Source organism: Silene latifolia, chromosome 2 (assembly GCF_048544455.1).
Source record: "Silene latifolia isolate original U9 population chromosome 2, ASM4854445v1, whole genome shotgun sequence".
Classification (NCBI taxonomy): Eukaryota; Viridiplantae; Streptophyta; class Magnoliopsida; order Caryophyllales; family Caryophyllaceae; genus Silene; species Silene latifolia.
The window spans coordinates 198,747,824-198,770,026 of NC_133527.1; the positions used below are offsets into that span (position 1 = coordinate 198,747,824).

The 22,203-nt window shown below is 38.4% G+C and overlaps 1 protein-coding gene across 2 annotated transcripts; it reads right to left on the minus strand.

The window, feature by feature from the left end:
• Positions 1-1,120: 1,120 nt before the first annotated feature.
• On the minus strand, positions 1,121-4,767 carry LOC141644380 (F-box protein At5g03100-like). Of its 2 annotated transcripts, none has more exons than XM_074453891.1 (3): positions 3,282-4,766; positions 2,933-3,148; positions 1,121-1,624 (listed from the first exon to the last, which is right to left on the minus strand). In XM_074453891.1, exons 1-3 carry the CDS (start codon positions 4,452-4,454, stop codon positions 1,490-1,492), a joined length of 1,524 nt encoding a protein of 507 aa, XP_074309992.1. In that variant the 5' UTR covers positions 4,455-4,766; the 3' UTR covers positions 1,121-1,489. The 2 variants fall into 2 exon arrangements, with proteins under 2 accessions (XP_074309992.1, XP_074309993.1); XM_074453892.1 differs by lacking the exon at positions 1,121-1,624 and adding an exon at positions 1,631-2,048 and having other exon boundaries at positions 3,282-4,767.
• Positions 4,768-22,203: the final 17,436 nt, after the last annotated feature.

The window sequence follows — 22,203 nt, forward strand, 5'->3', positions numbered from 1 at the left end:
GATTAGCCCTGGTCAAACATTAGGGACGACCCGCCCCCGACTCGGCCCGCCCTCGGTCAATTTTCACCCGGCTTACATGACCTATGACTTGCCTTGCCCGATTGTCAAAAACTAGGGTCGGGCGTGGGTCGAACAAATCCAACCCGGCCCGTCCTCAATCTGCGCTAGTTGGCTAGTCCGCTTATGATTTTTTTTTTAGGGAAGTCTGCTTATGATTTGATATTATTTGAAAATAATGATGAATCGGATGACCGAGCCGGCCCTCGACCCGGATCAGTCGGTTTCAGGTGAACATCCATTAGGCCCGACACGACCCATGTTGAACCGCCTCCGACCCCACGCTAGTTCTCAATCCGCCTAACCCAGCCCGGCCCGACCCGACCCAGCCATGACCATCCCTAGCAAGGAGTATATGTGACTATGTGAGTACGCCTTATTCTATAAATTAATCGGAAATATGCATGATACGTTTATAGTTAATACTTTATACATAACATTGTTACTCGCCCGACCCGTTTTTTCAAGAATCAAGTCCCAAAATAACGGCCCGCGACCTTTCAGCCTGAACCCAAAATAACCCCTTAGCTTAGGATTAAGAACTGACCCGACCGGCTCAACGCCTCAACCCGTTCAGTCAACTCAAGAATTTTTAAATCATAGTTATCGTGACATCATCTAAAAAAATCATCAGTTTTCTAAACTCAAAACATAAATTATGATTTTTTTTTTCAAAATTTTTATTTCGAAAAAACAAATTTCATGAAAGTGATGAATCTCAAGAATAGCGGCCGCCATCCTATTGAGCTACATAATGATCACTGATCAGACTGATATCTAATGTCCGCAGAAGCAGACGTTGAAAGCATGAATCCCCTTTCCTTGCGTTCATTCTCACTGAATATCAACGATAAGCGAGAACGACTTGTAAAAGTAGATGCATTTCTCAAATCCGAGCTCATCTTTTGCTATAGTAGCCATTACCATGCCTGAATTAGGAGACAGGATTTATTTTCCGAGGCTTCACCATGACAGTCTTGCCTGCTATGATTTTCGATCTCACAGATCTTATTCGCCATTAATATTAACTAATGTAATTAACATATAAAGGGGTTAAATCACAATAGAACTTAAACAATCAGCAGATCTAATTGATATGAAGAGGCGAAATCCCAATCAAACACAAACACATGAAATTTTAAACATCACAAATAAAAACAAGCTGTACTGACTATCGTATTTGATCGCCAATTTATGTCTTTAATTTTGGATCAATACCAAATTAGAAGAAGAAAGAAAACCCGGAAACTGAAGCCTCCAGAAAACCAAGTTGAAAACCCTCTTTGCATTCTTGCAATGGTAGAAGTTAGCCCGTTCCAGCTACGGAAACGAGAGAAATCTAGCAAAATGATTCGTGTGCTGGCAGCAAAGGCATACTGCAGGCTAAGCTATGATTCTTGCAACGCAGTCAAGGCAGCGAGACTCCAATTCTTCACCAAAGCAATTTCAACTTTACATCGAGCTTCCTTGACTTGAGTAATTTAGAGCAATTAGCGCCTCCAACTTCAACACGTTTCAAAGGATGTCTCCAACATCTTGCCATATCTTCCAGTTTACTTATCAAAGGCTGCAAAACCACCAATGAACTTGAGAAGAGAGATCGACTAAAATACGTACTTATGGGAAATATTTGAATCCGGAAACTTTAGGTAGTTGGTTGTACAGAACTACAGACTCCATTGTCGTGCATATATACTTAGTTGTTTGCTGATCCGGCTCAATCCCGTCAAACTTTAAATAGTTGTTTGTACAGAATCCATTGTCATGCATATATAGTTAGCACTGATTTTCTTTGCTGATCCATAGGTACCAAATAACATTATGAATAGCCGGCCCAATGGTTTAAACATGGCCGCCTGCGATATCGTGACACCCGAGATCAGGCAGCTACAATTAATTAATCCCGCAACCACGAAGCCATATTTAATGCCATTTTTTTTTATCTCAGAAAAGACGATGCCCTGCGCCTACAGTGAGTAGAGCCCCACAAACTACAATACAAAACATAACAGAAATCAGAGATCCACAACAGAACCAAAATTTAATCCCATGGTTAACCCCAGAAAGTCCCAGCCATCAAATCTGAAGGTAATTTGTATCGGATTTGAATGTGGACTGTCACTGTGAGATTAATAAAATTAACGGAAAGGGGATGTTTAAATTGGGATGGAGGAACTAATTTCATGAATAGTAGTACTTAACTCTAATAGTCTAAACTTCTATCAATGGTCACTCACTTGTGACAATCTAATAGGGAATAGGATGGAGCTCTTCCAAGTGACCTAAAGTTTTTTTCAGTTTTCAATCTTTTTTTTCTGATAACTGATAAATACATTGAGCATAAACTCCGCTTCTATGGGAAATAGGCAGCCTTTAAAAGCAGCACCATCGTCTAGTGAAATGGCACGTAGCATACTTTGTAGGGTGAAGAGAGGGGAACATGAAACAAGTCAATATGGATAACAGTTACTTGAATGATGAGAAACTCTTCTATCACAAATTCATCAATCTAACAGTTGACTGAATGCCGTGGCAACAAGTATCGTGGTCATGAACACGCATTATTACCTTTAACATGTCCACGGAGTCACGCAAGTACCAGGTTTTATCCATGTAAATCCATCCTAAGCTGACACGTAACAATCAGAATATGCTTCATTGCTCAATTTTCCGATTCAGGAGTTATATGCATGCCATCTCAGCAGAAATTTCAAGGTATAAGGGTATGGGCAGAAAGAAAAGTTGCTACTTGAAACACCAAATTAAATATGCTTGATAGGATGAACATGCTACTTGAATTGCATATCTACGGAAGTACGGAGTAATAGTTAACCTAAGCTCGACTTAAAATGAGAGAGAAAACTCATGACTGTACCTCGATTGTCAAATGTTGGGATGTTATACAAACTCCTAAGGAAATTATTTCCGGGTGGCAAATCCAGAACAGACCATTCAGAAAAGCGGAAAGAGAGGATTTTGAGAGTATCCACGATGAGAGGGTAAGTTTCAGCTTTTTGACATAGCAAGGAGGTCCAAGCTGAATATTCCCGAGTTCTTTATTATTGAACTTGACATCATCACTTTCGAGCTCCTAGAAGAAAACCGTAGAATTTGTCAGTACAGCTGATAATGACTTTCATTCATCTGCTAAGCAATTATACTATAGAGTTTGTCAGTAGAACTGATAAAAAATTTCGCTCATATGCTAAACAATTATACGATACCTGATCCATATCCTCGATCAACAAAACATTCAAAACATTGCAGCTGCTTAGTCCTGACATGAGCTTCTTCAATTTAACAAATCCTTCGGTCTGAAGATTATTAGGTATTGTATGCAGAGAGATATCACAACCGGCTTGACTATTAAGGGCGATAGATGAGGACTGGTAAAATTCACCTTTATACTTGAACATATTTAACCTTGGAGCATCAATCAAAACATCCAACAAATTGTCGCAATGATATAAGCGAATTTCTCTTAACCGACTACTTGATATCCTGATAATACTCACCAAGCGACAGCGGCAAAGCATCAAAACCTCTAATAAGGTGAGTTCAGTTAGGAGTTTGCTAAGAACCTCATCTGCAATGCTGACATAAGAGATATTTAGTTTCCTCAAGTTCCTCAAAAAACTAGGTTTTGAAATAACCGGCCAATGCTCATCGTAATCCTGGCTGCCTAAATACTTAAAATACTCGAGACTCGGGGTCTCGAGAACTACTGTCCCACCAAAAGGTAGACTCTCGATTAGGTAGAGTGTTTCCAGTGTACTACAGCGGGGAATGACAATACTTTTGCAGCCAGAGCAACATGAGAGCCCCAAATGTTTCAATGACAAGCAGGAACTAGTAATCTGATTTAGCATACGCTCTTTTACAGCAACCTCGAATAAAAACAAAGATTCAAGAGACGAAAGATTCATGGCTTTGTAGTAAGGAATCTTGACTCCAGTACAATCAAGAGTTCTTAAAGATTTTGCAGATAGCAAAATGTCGGTCAATCGGTAGTAACGACTGTAAGGATTATCAAGAACAAGATTCTCAACTTGATTACGCACGGCTATCTCAAGCCACTCATCAACTTTGCAAGCGAGCTCGACATCAATGCTAAATTCAAGTCTGAGCTTCTTTATACGCAAGTTTTCCTTAGAGTATCTTTGCATTCTAGTTTCTAAAAATGCAGTACTTCCATCAGAAACATCACGACGAGTAACCAACAAGACCGGGTTCGTATCTGAAATACGAGTCCATCGTCTCGACAAAATGCAGGTTCTACAAGCCTCTTTAAAATCCAGAAAAGAAATGATATGATGCAGGATAAAATCAGGTAAATCCGATAATCTATCCACAGGATTTAACTGCCCATGTTTAGATTTCTTACAATCAGGCATCATTTTTCACTGGGGAATTTCGTCGAACAGTTGGTGTGCACCCTGCAAATGAATGTGAAACGTCCTACTAAAGTACTAAACTACTTATGAATATCTGATATTCTCGTAGTAAAAAGAAAGGCTATGATGGGGATGGTTTACAAATTCTTCCCAAATCCAAACTGTCCATCAAAGTATGGTTAGTTTGGGGGAGCCAGTTATTGTTGGTAGATTAATTCATTGAGTTAAACTAGTTTAGATCCCGCATAATAAATACGCGGTATTTATAGATTTTTTTATTTTTGTATTACTTAATCATACTAAACTAACAGTTCATTAATTTTTCATATTTCATGTTATTAGTATATTTTAAGGGAAAAAATTGAACTGTGAAATTATTCAAGAAAACTAAGTAAAATTGAACTTTAAAATAATAGTGGTATCTCATTAATTTTTTATTTTTCTTGTTATTATATTTTGTTTCGAGAAAAAAAAAATCAAAACTGAAAATTAATCCAAGAGGATTGAGTAATGTGCTTAAATACATTTTTTAAAGTATTTTTTTATACCAGAACGCTAATGATTTGAATTTATAAATTCTCTCAATTTTTTTTTTGCTATAAAAGTAATCAAAACTAGTTATAGTTTTGTTTATACGAAGTACATAGTATGAATAGTATGAGTCTAGTCATTTTCAAATAATAATAATATCAATAAAAAATTTAATAGTTTAGTGTTTAGTGAAAATTATATAATTTGATGAAAGATTAATTTTAATGAAAAGAATTATATAATGAAATACATTATAATTATTAATTTCCTTATTTAGTGAATATAATTAAATTATCAATAGCTTCCTTATTTAAAAAGATGATTTTTGGAGGAAAAACTTGTTAGTTCACCTATTCATTTAGTAAATAGGGGATGCCGACCCAGCACCTGTCCCTAGGGTCAATTTTTACCCGGCCCTTGTGACCCTAGACTAGCCCGGTCGATCCGTCAAAAACTAGGGTCTGGCATGGGTTGAACAAATCCAACCCAGCCCACTCTTGACCCGTCTCAACCGCTCCTAATTTGGTTATTACTTTACCCGATCAGTTTAGACCCGTCCTTGACCCGGACCGTCCGGTTTCAGGTCCACTTCCATCAGGATTGACCCGGTCCGTGTTGACCCGCATCTGACCCTATGCTAGTTCTAGGCCCACCTAGCCAAGCTTGATCCAGCCCTGGGTCGGCCCGGCTTTGACCAGTAAATCTTCCCTAGCAAGGAGTATCAGAACTTGAGTATATGTCTTATTCTATAATTTAATTGGAAAATATACATGATTGTTGGTACTTTTATGGTTTGCGACTACCTACGTACTATTGTTAAATTTTCACTTGATCGGTCTGACCTGTTTTTTCTAGGGTTAAGTCCCGAAAATCACGACCCGCACCCTTTCAACCGAACCCGAAATACCCTATCATTTTAGGGGTTGAGACCCAACCCGTTGGGTTGTCTTAAGAATTTTTTAAATCGAAATCATCGTAAAAGTATACGGCACGAATATGATAGTTTTGAACCAAAAAACTGTGTGTGACCATAACTCATGTTTACAAGTTCAAAAAATGAGGTTTTTTTTTTCCCAACCTGCCTGTCTTTTACGAGAATTATGGTTTAAAGGAAAATCTATATATTATATACATAAAAGAGAGTTTTTTCGAGCGATTCTAGAGCGTCCACATCATCAAAAATTAATTTAGGAAAGTTTCATAAATAATATGTTCCACATAAAAAATAAAGTGAAGAATCTTTTAATTATTATAATATCTATATTTCCTATTTTATATTCATGAGAAGTTTCTAATTTTTATATAAAAACTTTAACATTTCATTTGGCAAAAAAATGTCGTTATAAAAATTATGAAGATAATATAATTAGATTCGTGTTAAAAAATGCTTTCATTAGAGTATAGATTTCATATGATTTGCGCATATTAAAGATAGTGTATTTCTTAATATGTTATATGTCTCACATTGAAAAACAATGTTAGTGTGGTGATTATAATACGTATAAATTATAAAATTGTCCCACATCGAAAGATTAACATAAGGTGGGTGATACCCGTCGTTGTGAGTACCAAAGATAAAATTTATAATCTCCTATTAAGACTAACCTAGGCTAGTGGTAACAGGGTCGAACCACAAGGAGGCAGTTGTAAACTTTAGTTGATTTATGTTCAGTCTGAGGTAACTATTATGGGGGTTGATTTGAATAAGTCTAAGACTAAGATCAAACAAAGATAATAAACTAAAAAAATACGATTTAAACAGATAAAAGAAAGGTACTAGGATGGTCGGTTCATTATAGCTTCGGCGGCAGCAAACTAAGTCGGTCTGAATCAAACACAGGTAAGGCGGGAAATAAAGAGGTCATCTCGGTCCACTCTTAACAAATAGCATCTCTCGATCTCGCTATAGGTCCCTAATGTCACTAATACTAACTTTCGTCCTGAAAAGTGACTAACGGTCTAAACTATACCTATCTTTCGATCTTAGCACAGTCTAGTCGATTTAATTGATGGTCTAATAACCTCCCCTACCTTTCGATCTAATGGGTCAGTCACGAAATAGGTATCTAACTGGTTGCATGCATTCAACTCGTCAAATACAAGATTAAAACAATTAAAACGAAAATAAAACCCTACGAGGTCAGTCGATCGACTGGCAATGTCAGTCGATCGACCAACACGCGAGACAGTCCTTTCCAATCCAATGCCGCATATGCCATAAATCGCCTACATCCTAGCACTAAAGAATTAGCTACTCATGTTAAAGATGAAAACAACAATAAAACTAACAGCAATTACCGAATTCATGCTTAAAGTAAACAACAACAATAACAATACGATAATTGGCTTCCGGGACACTAACTATCAAATCTACACTATTGAAGAAATTAAAACAATAAACTAAAATCAAGGCAGAATGAATACCGAGATTAAGGAGGAAAGATTAAGAACAAGGGCAGAATTCCAATGCTAAAATCGATATCCCAAACCCTAATTACTCGAACAAACTAAAACTGAAAGCACTGTGTTGTGATAAAAACTTGGATAAAAACTTAGATGCTTAAACTGATGGTTTTATGTTACGTTATATAGCAATCAACGTAACATCTTATTTCCTAAACCTAAACTTCACGGGCTTCAAGATTCACGGTCTTTCAATTCACGTCTGGAATAGAAATCCGGTCGATCGACTGATAAGGCTGGTCGATCGATCGCTCCTCAAAAAAAAGAGCTTCGGAACCGAGCATTGGTCGATCGACTGAAGGTGGTAGTCGATCGACTGGCTGAGCTGCTACTTGACTTCTTTTAACTCGTGGACTTGTCTTTTGGGCCTTGGATTGCGCAGGTCATCCTCAGGCATGTCAAGGACAACAAAGTCAACAGGGAAGAAAAACTTCCCTATCTGGACGGGTATGTCCTCTAGGACTCCTATAGGCTCGACCGCAGATCGGTCAGCCATCTGAACTGTCATCTCAGTTATTGCAAACCTGGTCAACTTAAACTTCCTAGCTAGACTCAAGGGCATGACACTTATGCTAGCTCCTAGGTCACATAATGCCTTCTCAATTGAGAAGGTACCTATTTTGCAAGGAACAGAAAAGCTACTCGGGTCCTCTAACTTATGGGGGCGCGAGTGTGAGACAAGTAAGAGCAAGACTCTTTAGTTAACGCAATAGCAGTGTGTAATTGTTTCAAGTGATTTTTTCTTTGACAATAACTGTTTCATAAACTTAGTGTATGCTGGCACTTGGTTAACTAACTCAAGGAAGGGTACCTGAACATTTAAGCTACGAATAACTTTCTCAAATTTACTAAAAGATACATGTTCCTTCGTCGGCACGAGTCTCTCCGGATATGGGGCTGTAAAGAGTACCTTAGCCCTCTCCTCTAAATCGCGTGTGCCGGTATTCTTGGACTTAGGCTGAAAGTCCGTCACCTTCTCTTTGTTGAAGCTGGACCCTTCCTCAGACCGTCTCAAATGAGAACCATTGACCGTCATCGGATCGAACTTCGGAGCCGGGACTGACCCATCAGCACTCGGGTCTGCCCCCAAAATTTTCGGGACGGTGGTTCCCCGAAACAAGTGGTCTCGTAGGTTATTTGGCATTAAAGGACGAAATTCTTCAGCATCAACAGCGATCTCAGTCGATCGACCACTCTCCTCAGTCGATCGACTGAGATGCACAGTTCCAGAAGCTCCTGGAACCCGTGAGTCAGTCGATCGACTAGGTAGTTCAGTCGACCGACTGAAATACCTGGCAGACGTCTTTTTCTTTGATTTGCTCGTTGAAGTTTTCTCTTGACTTGTTTCCGGCTCGTCTTTTCCAACAGCGTCCTCAATCATGGCAGGACCATCAAGTGTGGATCCGCTCCTCAAGGTGATGGCATTTAGGGTCTCCTTTTTTTTCGGTTGAGTGGGCAAGTGTCCGGAGCTCGAGTGTTATTTTTACTAGCCAATTGAGCAATTTGGCTCTCTAGTAACTTCATCCCGGCCTCTCTTGCTTGGGACTCCTTTAGCAACAGATTCTTGAGCTCGGAGAATTCAGAATTCTGTGATTGTTGCTGCTGCGGCACATAAGGAGGTTTCTGGTATTGTTGTTGCTTTTGGTGAGGAGGGACATAGGGTTGCTGCTGCGGCGGATGTTGGGTTGGATTTTGGACATTTTGGCTCCTCCAAATCAAGTTTGGGTGGCTTGGCTCGTAGTAGGTGTTTGTCTGCCTATAGTGTTGAAAGGCAGCACAAGATTCAAAGGGACTAGGGCAGTTTTTTGAGACATGGCCCTCAATTCCACACCTTTCACAGACGAAGGGACCGTCTGACACAGCATTGACTTGGTACATCCCACCCTTAGAAACTCCTCCTAGCTCATACTTGTCAAACCTCGCAGTAAGAGCCTCAAGTGCAGCAACAGAGGAGGATTGAGCAGCTCTCCTCTGGTTCCCTCTCGAATTCCCATACTCGGCCTTGTGGGTAGCTAGATCGTCAATGATCTTCCACCCCTTGGTTGCTCCCAAATTTTCAGCGAATCTTCCATTGGTGCAGATCCAAAATGGCCCTCGATCGTCGTACAACCCATTGTAGAAATGATTGCACAAACTCCATTTTTCAAACCCATGGTGCGGTATGGTTGGCACTAACTTCTTGAATCGGACCCATGCCTCGTGGAAATTCTCATCTGGCCCTTGTTTAAAGCCCGTGATTTGAGCTCTAATAGCGATTGTCCTTGAAGCAGAAAAGTACTTCTTGTAGAACGCCAATGCCAATGTATTCCAATCGGTGATCTCCTGAGCGGTCCGGTCCAAATCTCTATACCATTCCCTTGCAGCATCACGAAGGGAGAAGATGAACATGGTCTCCTTGATTTGATCTGGGTCACGCCCGGTGGTGGGGGGATGGGAGCGAGAGTCAATAAAGGTCTCCATATGCCTTCTTTGCATCTTCATTTGCAGCTCCCCCAAACCGATTTCTCTCGACCATAGTAATGTAAGCAGGCTTTGGTTCGAATTTCCTGGCATCTCCCGGTAATTCGAACCCCTTGTATAAATTCTCGGCTGTCGGCTCAGAATAACTAGCTATACTTGCTTCCTCGGCCATGACTGGAATTTCCGGAGAAGTAACTGTGTCGGCTGAAGAAGTGGAAACAGGCGAAGATGGTGGATTATCTTCGAACAGTTCGTTCTCGTGGTAGCTTGACAGAGTACTCAGCTCTTCCTCTGTCGGTAAGACTCTTTGTGTTCGTCTCAACTCGCGCAAGGATCTTTCCAGCTCAGGGTTCAATGGTACTAATTCTCCACCCTGTGACCTGCGCATAAGAAGAAACTACAAAAAGAATATAAGAAGAGTTTAAGGAACAGATGTCCCTTAAACTAGGAAAGACTAAAAATAAAAATAACTAAAATTAGGACTATTGCCTCCCCGGCAACGGCGCCAAAATTTGATACCCGTCGTTGTGAGTACCAAAGATAAAATTTATAATCTCCTATTAAGACTAACCTAGGCTAGTGGTAACAGGGTCGAACCACAAGGAGGCAGTTGTAAACTTTAGTTGATTTATGTTCAGTCTGAGGTAACTATTATGGGGGTTGATTTGAATAAGTCTAAGACTAAGAGCAAACAAAGATAATAAACTAAAAAAATACGATTTAAACAGATAAAAGAAAGGTACTAGGATGGTCGGTTCATTATAGCTTCGGCGGCAGCAAACTAAGTCGGTCTGAATCAAACACAGGTAAGGCGGGAAATAAAGAGGTCATCTCGGTCCACTCTTAACAAATAGCATCTCTCGATCTCGCTATAGGTCCCTAATGTCACTAATACTAACTTTCGTCCTGAAAAGTGACTAACGGTCTAAACTATACCTATCTTTCGATCTTAGCACAGTCTAGTCGATTTAATTGATGGTCTAATAACCTCCCCTACCTTTCGATCTAATGGGTCAGTCACGAAATAGGTATCTAACTGGTTGCATGCATTCAACTCGTCAAATACAAGATTAAAACAATTAAAACGAAAATAAAACCCTACGAGGTCAGTCGATCGACTGGCAATGTCAGTCGATCGACCAACACGCGAGACAGTCCTTTCCAATCCAATGCCGCCTATGTCATAAATCGCCTACATCCTAGCACTAAAGAATTAGCTACTCATGCTAAAGATGAAAACAACAATAAAACTAACAGCAATTACCGAATTCATGCTTAAAGTAAACAACAACAATAACAATACGATAATTGGCTTCCGGGACACTAACTATCAAATCTACACTATTGAAGAAATTAAAACAATAAACTAAAATCAAGGCAGAATGAATACCGAGATTAAGGAGGAAAGATTAAGAACAAGGGCAGAATTCCAATGCTAAAATCGATATCCCAAACCCTAATTACTCGAACAAACTAAAACTGAAAGCACTGTGTTGTGATAAAAACTTGGATAAAAACTTAGATGCTTAAACTGATGGTTTTATGTTACGTTATATAGCAATCAACGTAACATCTTATTTCCTAAACCTAAACTTCACGGGCTTCAAGATTCACGGTCTTTCAATTCACGTCTGGAATAGAAATCCGGTCGATCGATCGATAAGGTGGTCGATCGATCGCTCCTCAAAGAAACAAAGTAGCTTCTGGAACCCGAGCATTGGTCGATCGACTGAAGGTGGTAGTCGATCGACTGGCTGAGCTGCTACTTGACTTCTTTTAACTCGTGGACTTGTCTTGTGGGCCTTGGATTGCGCACCAAGCTCGTTCCTTAAGCAGTTCCTTTACGTCATTTGCAATGCAGATTACTCGGGGGCGGATTTGGCTTGATTTCCCGTTGAATTCTTCACATTTCTGCAATAAAGTACAAAATACGGAAGTAGACGGAAATAGGGAGAAATGTAGCATAAACTACAAGAATGAGCTCTGAAATGCGTGTAAAATAGGATGTAAAACATCATATAAATGACACGCATCAAACTTCCCCAAACCAAACCCTTGCTTGTCCCCAAGTAAGAACTAGACTCGATCTAATGACCTAATGGAACGAGTTCAATCTTAGAGCGAAATGCAAACTGTTAAGCCTAAACCAATTTAATGCACAACCAACAATCAATTAGTAGTGCGAATCATGCAAACGAATTATAAAGTCGTCAAAAACTGCTGAACCGTTGACTATAGAGACTTATCAAATTGGACTCTCGCGGGTCGCTCAAATCACTCAATTAAGCACAGGTGATATATTTGTAAGATAGAAAGAATTAATTTGTAGTGACTCTCACCTAACTACGACCTATGAGGACATGCCAGCAATAAAATATGAAAATGACCTCTACGACCGTACATACGCATTCCAACCGAACAGATGACCAATGACACATGCCGAGGTATATATGGGATATGTGAGGTATGGGTAAGAAGAGGCAAAACATTTTATGGTAAAGTGGAGGTACAGATGATCAAGCTAGTACCAAAACGGAACCATATGGCAACATCCTTCTTCTTGCTCAAAAACAAATGGAACGGTGCTATAGCAAGCACAAATCTCACAATTTCCAGAGATAAAAGTAATCAACTAACTCCCCATAAAATATGAATAATACATGGGAGCAAAAATCGCCAAAAGATAAAGGCTTGAACTATGCGAATTTGATTTCTTTCTCTTTCTTTCGAATCTCAGTCGATCGGCCAAAATGTTTAGTCGATCGACTGCATGAACAGTACAGAACTCATTTTTTTCTTTTCGAATCATTTTTTCTCATCTTTTTTTTTTCTTTTCTTTCTTTCCTTTTTTCATTTCATTTCCCAACCATCGTCTCAACAGAGCAAATGCCACCAAAAATGAGTAACAATCCCAAAAACGCAGACTACTAGCTTGACAAGTGACAGGCTAAATGTAGGATGTAGTAATGGGACAAAAAGGGGTATTTTTGGCAGTGTGGAGTTTATGGGCAAAACGAGAAAAGGGGACCTCTACCACATGTGTCAACAAACCACAGACCGAATGCATACAGGTATTAAGTAGATCAAATTCATAATTATGCAAATTAAGGAAACTTGTCTCATAAGGAGTACTACTCACATTCTTAAATAAACCGGTCATAGATGTCACCAGTTATAAGCTCTAAATCTCAGAAATATGATGTAGGTTGCCAAAATTCTAAGTCAAGTCTCAAGTTCAGCAAATAAATTAACGAAAACTCGTAGATATGCATTTATGATTCTACTAATAACATGTTGATCTAGCAAAGCTCAGGCAAAACAGGTGCAAATGCAAAATCATCATTGAAATACTACCGTTCCGACTCAACCTATATGCTAAAATAAACGTGCATTTTATAACAATTTTTTGAAATTTTTCAATTTTTCAATTTTTTTTGATTTATATATATGAGAAAAGGACAATTGCAAGACAAAAAATAAACGTGAATGCAAGCAAATGAAATGCGACGCAAAACCCTTCCCCAAACCAAATCGCACAATGTCCCCATTGTGCAAAATCATATAGTGAAGAAAAGAGAAATGGGAATTTGCGAGAAAATAAATAAGCAAGACACAAAGGAAAGATATGGAACTCACAAGACTCTAAGCGCAGCAAAGGAAACCTCCCCAAACCAACCTGAGCTAGGAGGTTTCAGTAGCCAGCAGTGCTACCAATAAAGACCTGAAAAGGCAATTAAAAACCACGCATAAGACCGAAAGAAAACAATTTTGAAGCGTAAAAATTGTGCACAAATGAGGCAATAGAAGAAATAGATAATTCGACGGAAAATAGAGTGGAGTAGAAGACTCCCTTAGGTCCGCATATCGACCAAACATAGCAGGGGAGAGGTCGTGAACGAATATAGCAGCAGCAGTGGTCGATCGACCACGGAGATCAGTCGATCGACCAGGTGGGCGTGAACAGTAGCTCCTGTAAACCTGCAATTCAGTCGATCGACCATTGGTGCCAGTCGATCGACTGAAAATACTGCTGCAGCGTCTTATTTCTTCGTAATTGCTCAATGATTTGAGCTAACAAGCTCTAAATACCTGCAAAAAGCACAATTATACGCGCCCAAAATTGCGCAAAACCCAGAATAAAGCCTAAAATACTTAAAAATCCTAGCAAAAAGAATAAAAACGAAGTTTTCGCGCACACAAAAGCAGTAAAAATGTCTTAACAAAAATAAAAAGAAGTTTATAACGAGCTCGATCAACTAATAGTTGATCAAGAAGGACCACGGTATGGCCCACTTCGTCGGCTTCTGGCTACTAGAGGTAGCCTCATTGGTGCTTATGTTATCAGTTGCACCCTTCTTAGCTTTGACAGTCGGAGAGCTTAATGGAGCAACTTCGTCATCTCCCCAATCAAGGACTTCCTTGGGATCGTCAGACTCCAAATTAGCCCATCTCACCTTGGCTGGCTCATTTTCCACTTCCTCATCAATCCCATAGCTTAGGCATCCAAGGCCTCCTCTTTGAATGATAGGCTTCTTTACAGCTGGCACAACTTGTAGCACTTCCTTCCCCAAACCAGCTCCTGCATTATCTAAAACAAAAGATTCTTCCTCCTTCTTGCTCCCAATCTGGGGCGGAGGGGTTAACACAGCAGTAGTAATAGGGACAGACAATTCAGGAAGCACAAAGTACGATCTCTTTTCAGAAACCGTATTACAAGTAACAGGCCACATGGCGTCCTTCTTTTTAGCAAGTTGGGCAAAAATGATAGAATGTTTCCCAACTTTGAAAGTCAAAGTTCCAGAGCCTACGTCAATAACTGCACCAGCAGTGTGCAGAAACGGCCTACCCAAAATAATGGGAATATGGTCATCCTCAGGCATGTCAAGGACAACAAAGTCAACAGGGAAGAAAAACTTCCCTATCTGGACGGGTATGTCCTCTAGGACTCCTATAGGCTCGACCGCAGATCGGTCGACCATCGAACTGTCATCTCAGTTATTGCAAACCTGGTCAACTTAAACTTCCTAGCTAGACTCAAGGGCATGACACTTATGCTAGCTCCTAGGTCACATAATGCCTTCTCAATTGAGAAGGTACCTATTTTGCAAGGAACAGAAAAGCTACCTGGGTCCTCTAACTTATGGGGCGCAGTGTGAGACAAGTAAGAGCAAGACTCTTTAGTTAACGCAACAGTGTGCACTGTTTCAAGTGATTTTTTCTTTGACAATAACTGTTTCATAAACTTAGTGTATGCTGGCACTTGGTTAACTAACTCAAGGAAGGGTACCTGAACATTTAAGCTACGAATAACTTTCTCAAATTTACTAAAAGATACATGTTCCTTCGTCGGCACGAGTCTCTCCGGATATGGGGCTGTAAAGAGTACCTTAGCCCTCTCCTCTAAATCGCGTGTGCCGGTATTCTTGGACTTAGGCTGAAAGTCCGTCACCTTCTCTTTGTTGAAGCTGGACCCTTCCTCAGACCGTCTCAAATGAGAACCATTGACCGTCATCGGATCGAACTTCGGAGCCGGGACTGACCCATCAGCACTCGGGTCTGCCCCCAAAATTTTCGGGACGGTGGTTCCCCGAAACAAGTGGTCTCGTAGGTTATTTGGCATTAAAGGACGAAATTCTTCAGCATCAACAGCGATCTCAGTCGATCGACCACTCTCCTCAGTCGATCGACTGAGATGCACAGTTCCAGAAGCTCCTGGAACCCGTGAGTCAGTCGATCGACTAGGTAGTTCAGTCGACCGACTGAAATACCTGGCAGACGTCTTTTTCTTTGATTTGCTCGTTGAAGTTTTCTCTTGACTTGTTTCCGGCTCGTCTTTTCCAACAGCGTCCTCAATCATGGCAGGACCATCAAGTGTGGATCCGCTCCTCAAGGTGATGGCATTTAGGGTCTCCTTTTGTTCTGGTTGAGTGGGCAAGTGTCCGGGAGCTCGAGTGTTATTTTTACTAGCCAATTGAGCAATTTGGCTCTCTAGTAACTTCATCCCGGCCTCTCTTGCTTGGGACTCCTTTAGCAACAGATTCTTGAGCTCGGAGAATTCAGAATTCTGTGATTGTTGCTGCTGCGGCACATAAGGAGGTTTCTGGTATTGTTGTTGCTTTTGGTGAGGAGGGACATAGGGTTGCTGCTGCGGCGGATGTTGGGTTGGATTTTGGACATTTTGGCTCCTCCAAATCAAGTTTGGGTGGCTTGGCTCGTAGTAGGTGTTTGTCTGCCTATAGTGTTGAAAGGCAGCACAAGATTCAAAGGGACTAGGGCAGTTTTTTGAGACATGGCCCTCAATTCCACACCTTTCACAGACGAAGGGACCGTCTGACACAGCATTGACTTGGTACATCCCACCCTTAGAAACTCCTCCTAGCTCATACTTGTCAAACCTCGCAGTAAGAGCCTCAAGTGCAGCAACAGAGGAGGATTGAGCAGCTCTCCTCTGGTTCCCTCTCGAATTCCCATACTCGGCCTTGTGGGTAGCTAGATCGTCAATGATCTTCCACCCCTTGGTTGCTCCCAAATTTTCAGCGAATCTTCCATTGGCTGCAGCATCCAAAATGGCCCTCTGATCGTCGTACAACCCATTGTAGAAATGATTGCACAAACTCCATTTTTCAAACCCATGGTGCGGTATGGTTGGCACTAACTTCTTGAATCGGACCCATGCCTCGTGGAAATTCTCATCTGGCCCTTGTTTAAAGCCCGTGATTTGAGCTCTAATAGCGATTGTCCTTGAAGCAGAAAAGTACTTCTTGTAGAACGCCAATGCCAATGTATTCCAATCGGTGATCTCCTGAGCGGTCCGGTCCAAATCTCTATACCATTCCCTTGCAAAGCATCACGAAGGGAGAAGATGAACATGGTCTCCTTGATTTGATCCGGGTCACGCCGGTGGTGGGGGGATGGAGCAAAGCGATGAGTCAATAAAGGTCTCCATATGCCTTGCTTTCGCATCTTCATTTGCAGCTCCCCAAACCGATTTCTCTCGACCATAGTAATGTAGGCAGGCTTTGGTTCGAATTTCCGGCATCTCCGTAATTCGAACCCCTTGTATAAATTCTCGGTGTCGGCTCAGAATAACTAGCTATACTTGCTTCCTCGGCCATGACTGGAATTTCCGGAGAAGTAATCGTGTCGGTGAAGAAGTGGAAACAGCGAAGATGGTGGATTATCTTGAACAGTTCGTTCTCGTGGTAGCTTGATGAGTACTCAGCTCTTCCTCTCGTCGGTAAGACTCTTTGTGTTCGTCTCAACTCGCGCAAGGATCTTTCCAGCTCAGGGTTCAATGGTACTAATTCTCCACCCTGTGACCTGCGCATAAGAAGAAACTACAAAAAGAATATAAGAAGAGTTTAAGGAACAGATGTCCCTTAAACTAGGAAAGACTAAAAATAAAAATAACTAAAATTAGGACTATTGCCTCCCCGGCAACGGCGCCAAAATTTGATACCCGTCGTTGTGAGTACCAAAGATAAAATTTATAATCTCCTATTAAGACTAACCTAGGCTAGTGGTAACAGGGTCGAACCACAAGGAGGCGGTTGTAAACTTTAGTTGATTTATGTTGGTCGAGGTAACTATTATGGGGGTTGATTTGAATAAGTCTAAGACTAAGAGCAAACAAAGATAATAAACTAAAAATACGATTTAAACAGATAAAAGAAAGGTACTAGGATGGTCGGGTCATTATAGCTTCGGCGCAAAGAAACTAAGTCGGTCTGAATCAAACACAGGTAAGGCGGGAAATAAAGAGGTCATCTCGGTCCACTCTTAACAAATAGCATCTCTCGATCTCGCTATAGGTCCCTAATGTCACTAATACTAACTTTCGTCCTGAAAAGTGACTAACGGTCTAAACTATACCTATCTTTCGATCTTAGCACAGTCTAGTCGATTTAATTGATGGTCTAATAACCTCCCCTACCTTTCGATCTAATGGGTCAGTCACGAAATAGGTATCTAACTGGTTGCATGCATTCAACTCGTCAAATACAAGATTAAAACAATTAAAACGAAAATAAAACCCTACGAGGTCAGTCGATCGACTGGCAATGTCAGTCGATCGACCAACACGCGAGACAGTCCTTTCCAATCCAATGCCGCCTATGTCATAAATCGCCTACATCCTAGCACTAAAGAATTAGCTACTCATGCTAAAGATGAAAACAACAATAAAACTAACAGCAATTACCGAATTCATGCTTAAAGTAAACAACAACAATAACAATACGATAATTGGCTTCCGGGACACTAACTATCAAATCTACACTATTGAAGAAATTAAAACAATAAACTAAAATCAAGGCAGAATGAATACCGAGATTAAGGAGGAAAGATTAAGAACAAGGGCAGAATTCCAATGCTAAAATCGATATCCCAAACCCTAATTACTCGAACAAACTAAAACGAAAGCACTTTGTGTTGTGATAAAAACTTGGATAAAAACTTAGATGCTTAAATCGATGGTTTTATGTTACGTTATATAGCAATCAACGTAACATCTTATTTCCTAAACCTAAACTTCACGGGCTTCAAGATTCACGGTCTTTCAATTCACGCCTGGAATAGAAACCGGTCGATCGATCGATAAGGTGGTCGATCGATCGCTCCTCAAAGAACAAGGTAGCTTCGGAACCCGAGCATTGGTCGATCGATCAAGGTGGTAGTCGATCGATCGGCCGAGTCGCTACTTGACTTCTTTTAACTCGTGGACTTGTCTTTTGGGCCTTGGATTGCGCACCAAGCTCGTTCCTTAAGCAGTTCCTTTACGTCATTTGCAATGCAGATTACTCGGGGGCGGATTTGGCTTGATTTCCCGTTGAATTCTTCACATTTCTGCAATAAAGTACAAAATACGGAAGTAGACGGAAATAGGGAGAAATGTAGCATAAACTACAAGAATGAGCTCTGAAATGCGTGTAAAATGGGATGTAAAACATCATATAAATGACACGCATCAGTGGGTGATCCTATGATTATAAATAGGAGTCATCATTGGAACCTATATACCAACCAAAAACCTTTTGAGTCTCTTAAGTATTGTTTTGGAGAGCTCTTAAGAGTTTATATCATTATCTTCACAGTATGATATATATTTTCTATATTATGTATTATATTCAAGTGATGTTTATAATCTTTATATAAAAACATACATCTCTTTTCCCAAAAAAATATTATAAAAAAAATTATGAAAATTATATTATAATAGATTCTTGGTAAAAGAAATGTTAGCATTAGTATATAGTATCATATTATTTGCATATATTTTTAATTATGATAAAAAAATTAAAAACAAACGTATGAATATTAATAAATAGGACTCCCTCCATTCAAGACCAAATACAACATTTTCATTTACACACTTGCCAACTCACAAATTACAACGTAAATATCTTTAAGTTTACATTATAAAAAATTTAAAAATTTGATATTCTCATTGTACTTACGTGAATCAAATAAGATCCCAGATGACCATATTTTGTCTTACATATTGCAAGGAATCGTAAAGATTCTATTCGTTCATGAATAGTGAAAAAAAGGAAATGTTGTATTTGGTCTTAAATCGAGGGAGTATAGTATTTGCTTATTATTATTAACCTGGGTTAGATGTCGAATTATGTGCGAAAAAGTTGGTGTATTTCTAAGTATGTTATTTGTCCCACATTGAAAAATATGTTGGTGTGGTGAATATATATTACGTATAAATAATAGAATTGTCCCACATCGAAAGTTTAGCATAAGGTGGGTGATCATATGATTATAAATAGAAGGCATCCTTAGAACCTAAATACCAACCCAAAACCTTCTAATTCTCTTAAGCATTGTCTTGGAGAGTTCTTAAGAGTTTATATATCATTATCTCCACGGTATGACATATATTTTTTATATTATGTCCAAGTGATGTTTATAATTTTTATATAAAAATTTATACATCTCATTTAGCAAAAAAGTAACATAATTTTTTTTTTTTGAAAAATTATATAATTAGATATTAAACTGGGTTGGATGTCGAATTAGGTGCGAAAAAGAGGGTGTATTTCTAAGTATATTGTTTGTCCACATTGAAAAATAATGTAGGTGTGGTAAATATACAACATATAAATAGTTCAACAGTCCCACATTAGAAGATTATCATGAGGTGAGGTATCGCATGATTATAAATAGGAGTCATATTTGAAACTTAGTGTATCAATCCAAAATCTTTTGAATCGCTTAAATATTATCTTAGAGAGTTCTTCTAAGAGTTTGTATTAACGGCAAACCTTTGTTACAACAATAGCATACAAATATTAATAACATGGATATTTATAAAAGCGATTATATATTACTATATTAGTGATATTATAATGTTTATTTTAAGACAATCGATGTATAATAACTTTATTTAAGACAAAATCATAATTTAAAAATAAAATGGGTGCTAAATATACATAAATTGGTTATTAATGTGTCACATATAATGATGATTGTAAATAGAAAATTTATGAATTATAATACAATCAAGCGTTGCATAAAAAGATCTTGAATCCATAAACAATTCAATAATGAGCTTTTTTACTTTGATAAATAGTAGAATTAAATCTTTTTAACTTTTAAATATAGGTAATTATTATTATTATGCCTCATTACATTTGAGTAACTAAAACACATCATAATTTTAACCATTAATCAAAATTGCACCAGAAAAAGAAAATATTTTGCATTTGTTTATACATTTTATTGCTACCTCAATTACATCTTAAAAGTTGTGTTAGAAAAAAAATGTTATTTAAATCATATCATTTGTTCAGATTTTAATTATAACAAAAAATGGAAAAAAACGTACGAATATAAATAGATAGTATATTATTTTCTCATTATTAAATCGGGTTGGATATCGAAATAGGTGCAAAAAAGATGGTGTACTTTTTCGTGTGTTATTTGTTCCACATTGAAAAATAATGTAGGTGTGGTAATATACTACATATAATAAATAGTTGAGTTGTCCCACATCAGAAAATTATCATAAGGTGAGGTGATCCTAAAAATTAATTTAGGGAAGTATTATAAATAATATATTTCGATGTAAAAAATAAAGTGGAGAATCTTTTAATATTAAATATACTACATATAAATAGTTGAATTGTCCTAAATCAGAAAATTATCATAGGTGGGGTGATCCTAAAAATTAATTTAGGAAAGTATTATAAATAATATATTTCGATGTAAAAAATAAAGTTGAAAATCTTTTAATTATTATAATATTTATTTCCTATATTATATTCAAGTGATGTTTCTAATTTTTATATAAAAACTTTTACATTTCATTTGGCAAAAAAATATCATGAAGAAAATTATGAAAATAACATAATTTGATTCGTGGTAAAAATGTTATCATTAGCGTTTAGATTTCATATGATTTGTACATATATAAAATTGTGTACTTCTTAGTATGTTATATGTCTCACATTGAAAAATAATGTGGGATTATATAAAAATAATAGAATTGTCCGACATCGAAAAATTAACATAAGATGTGGTGGTCTTAAGATTATAAATATGATGCATCATTGGAACTTGGGTATCAACCCAACATCTTTTGCGTCTTTTAAATAAGATGTTTTGACTTTTGATCATATCTAAATAAATGATTAGACATAAGATGTTAATATTAAGACCTTATAACCAATTTTTTGTTACTAAGTTAATTATCCCGTTGCAACGCACGGGCATCCAAACTAGTTTGTTGTATTTGGAACCTCTGTCTAGGGGTTTTTGTTTGTAGTGATCATATCTCTTGGACACGAATTCCAATTTGACATTTTTTTTATTCAAATCGTACTCGTCTTAAACACGTTCGATCTTAAAATCATCATTTTCTAAACTCGTAAAGACGAATTATGGTCGTTCAAATTTTTTATTTCGAAAAAAGTAATTTGTGCAAAGTGACAAACCTCAAGAGTACCAAGTGAATTTTTTGTTCTGTTTATACCATCAAAGGCCATTGTGTGCGGCCGTTATATGGTACGACGGACAAAAAATGACAATTTTATAATTAATAATCACCATTTTTAATATAATTTGAAAAATAACCCCTTTTTTTATTAATAATAAAAAAAGTGTACTTAAAATGACAAATTATGCTATGAGATCGTTCAAATATCGTTCATTTTATATGATACGGTATCATAATTTGACTAGGACGGAAGGAGTACCATAAAAGCCAAGCACCGGCCAAGACAAATAGACAAGTATCAAACGTGCGGGTGGGAGTTTAAGATCATATAGTTGCCTACTTGGTACATTCAAT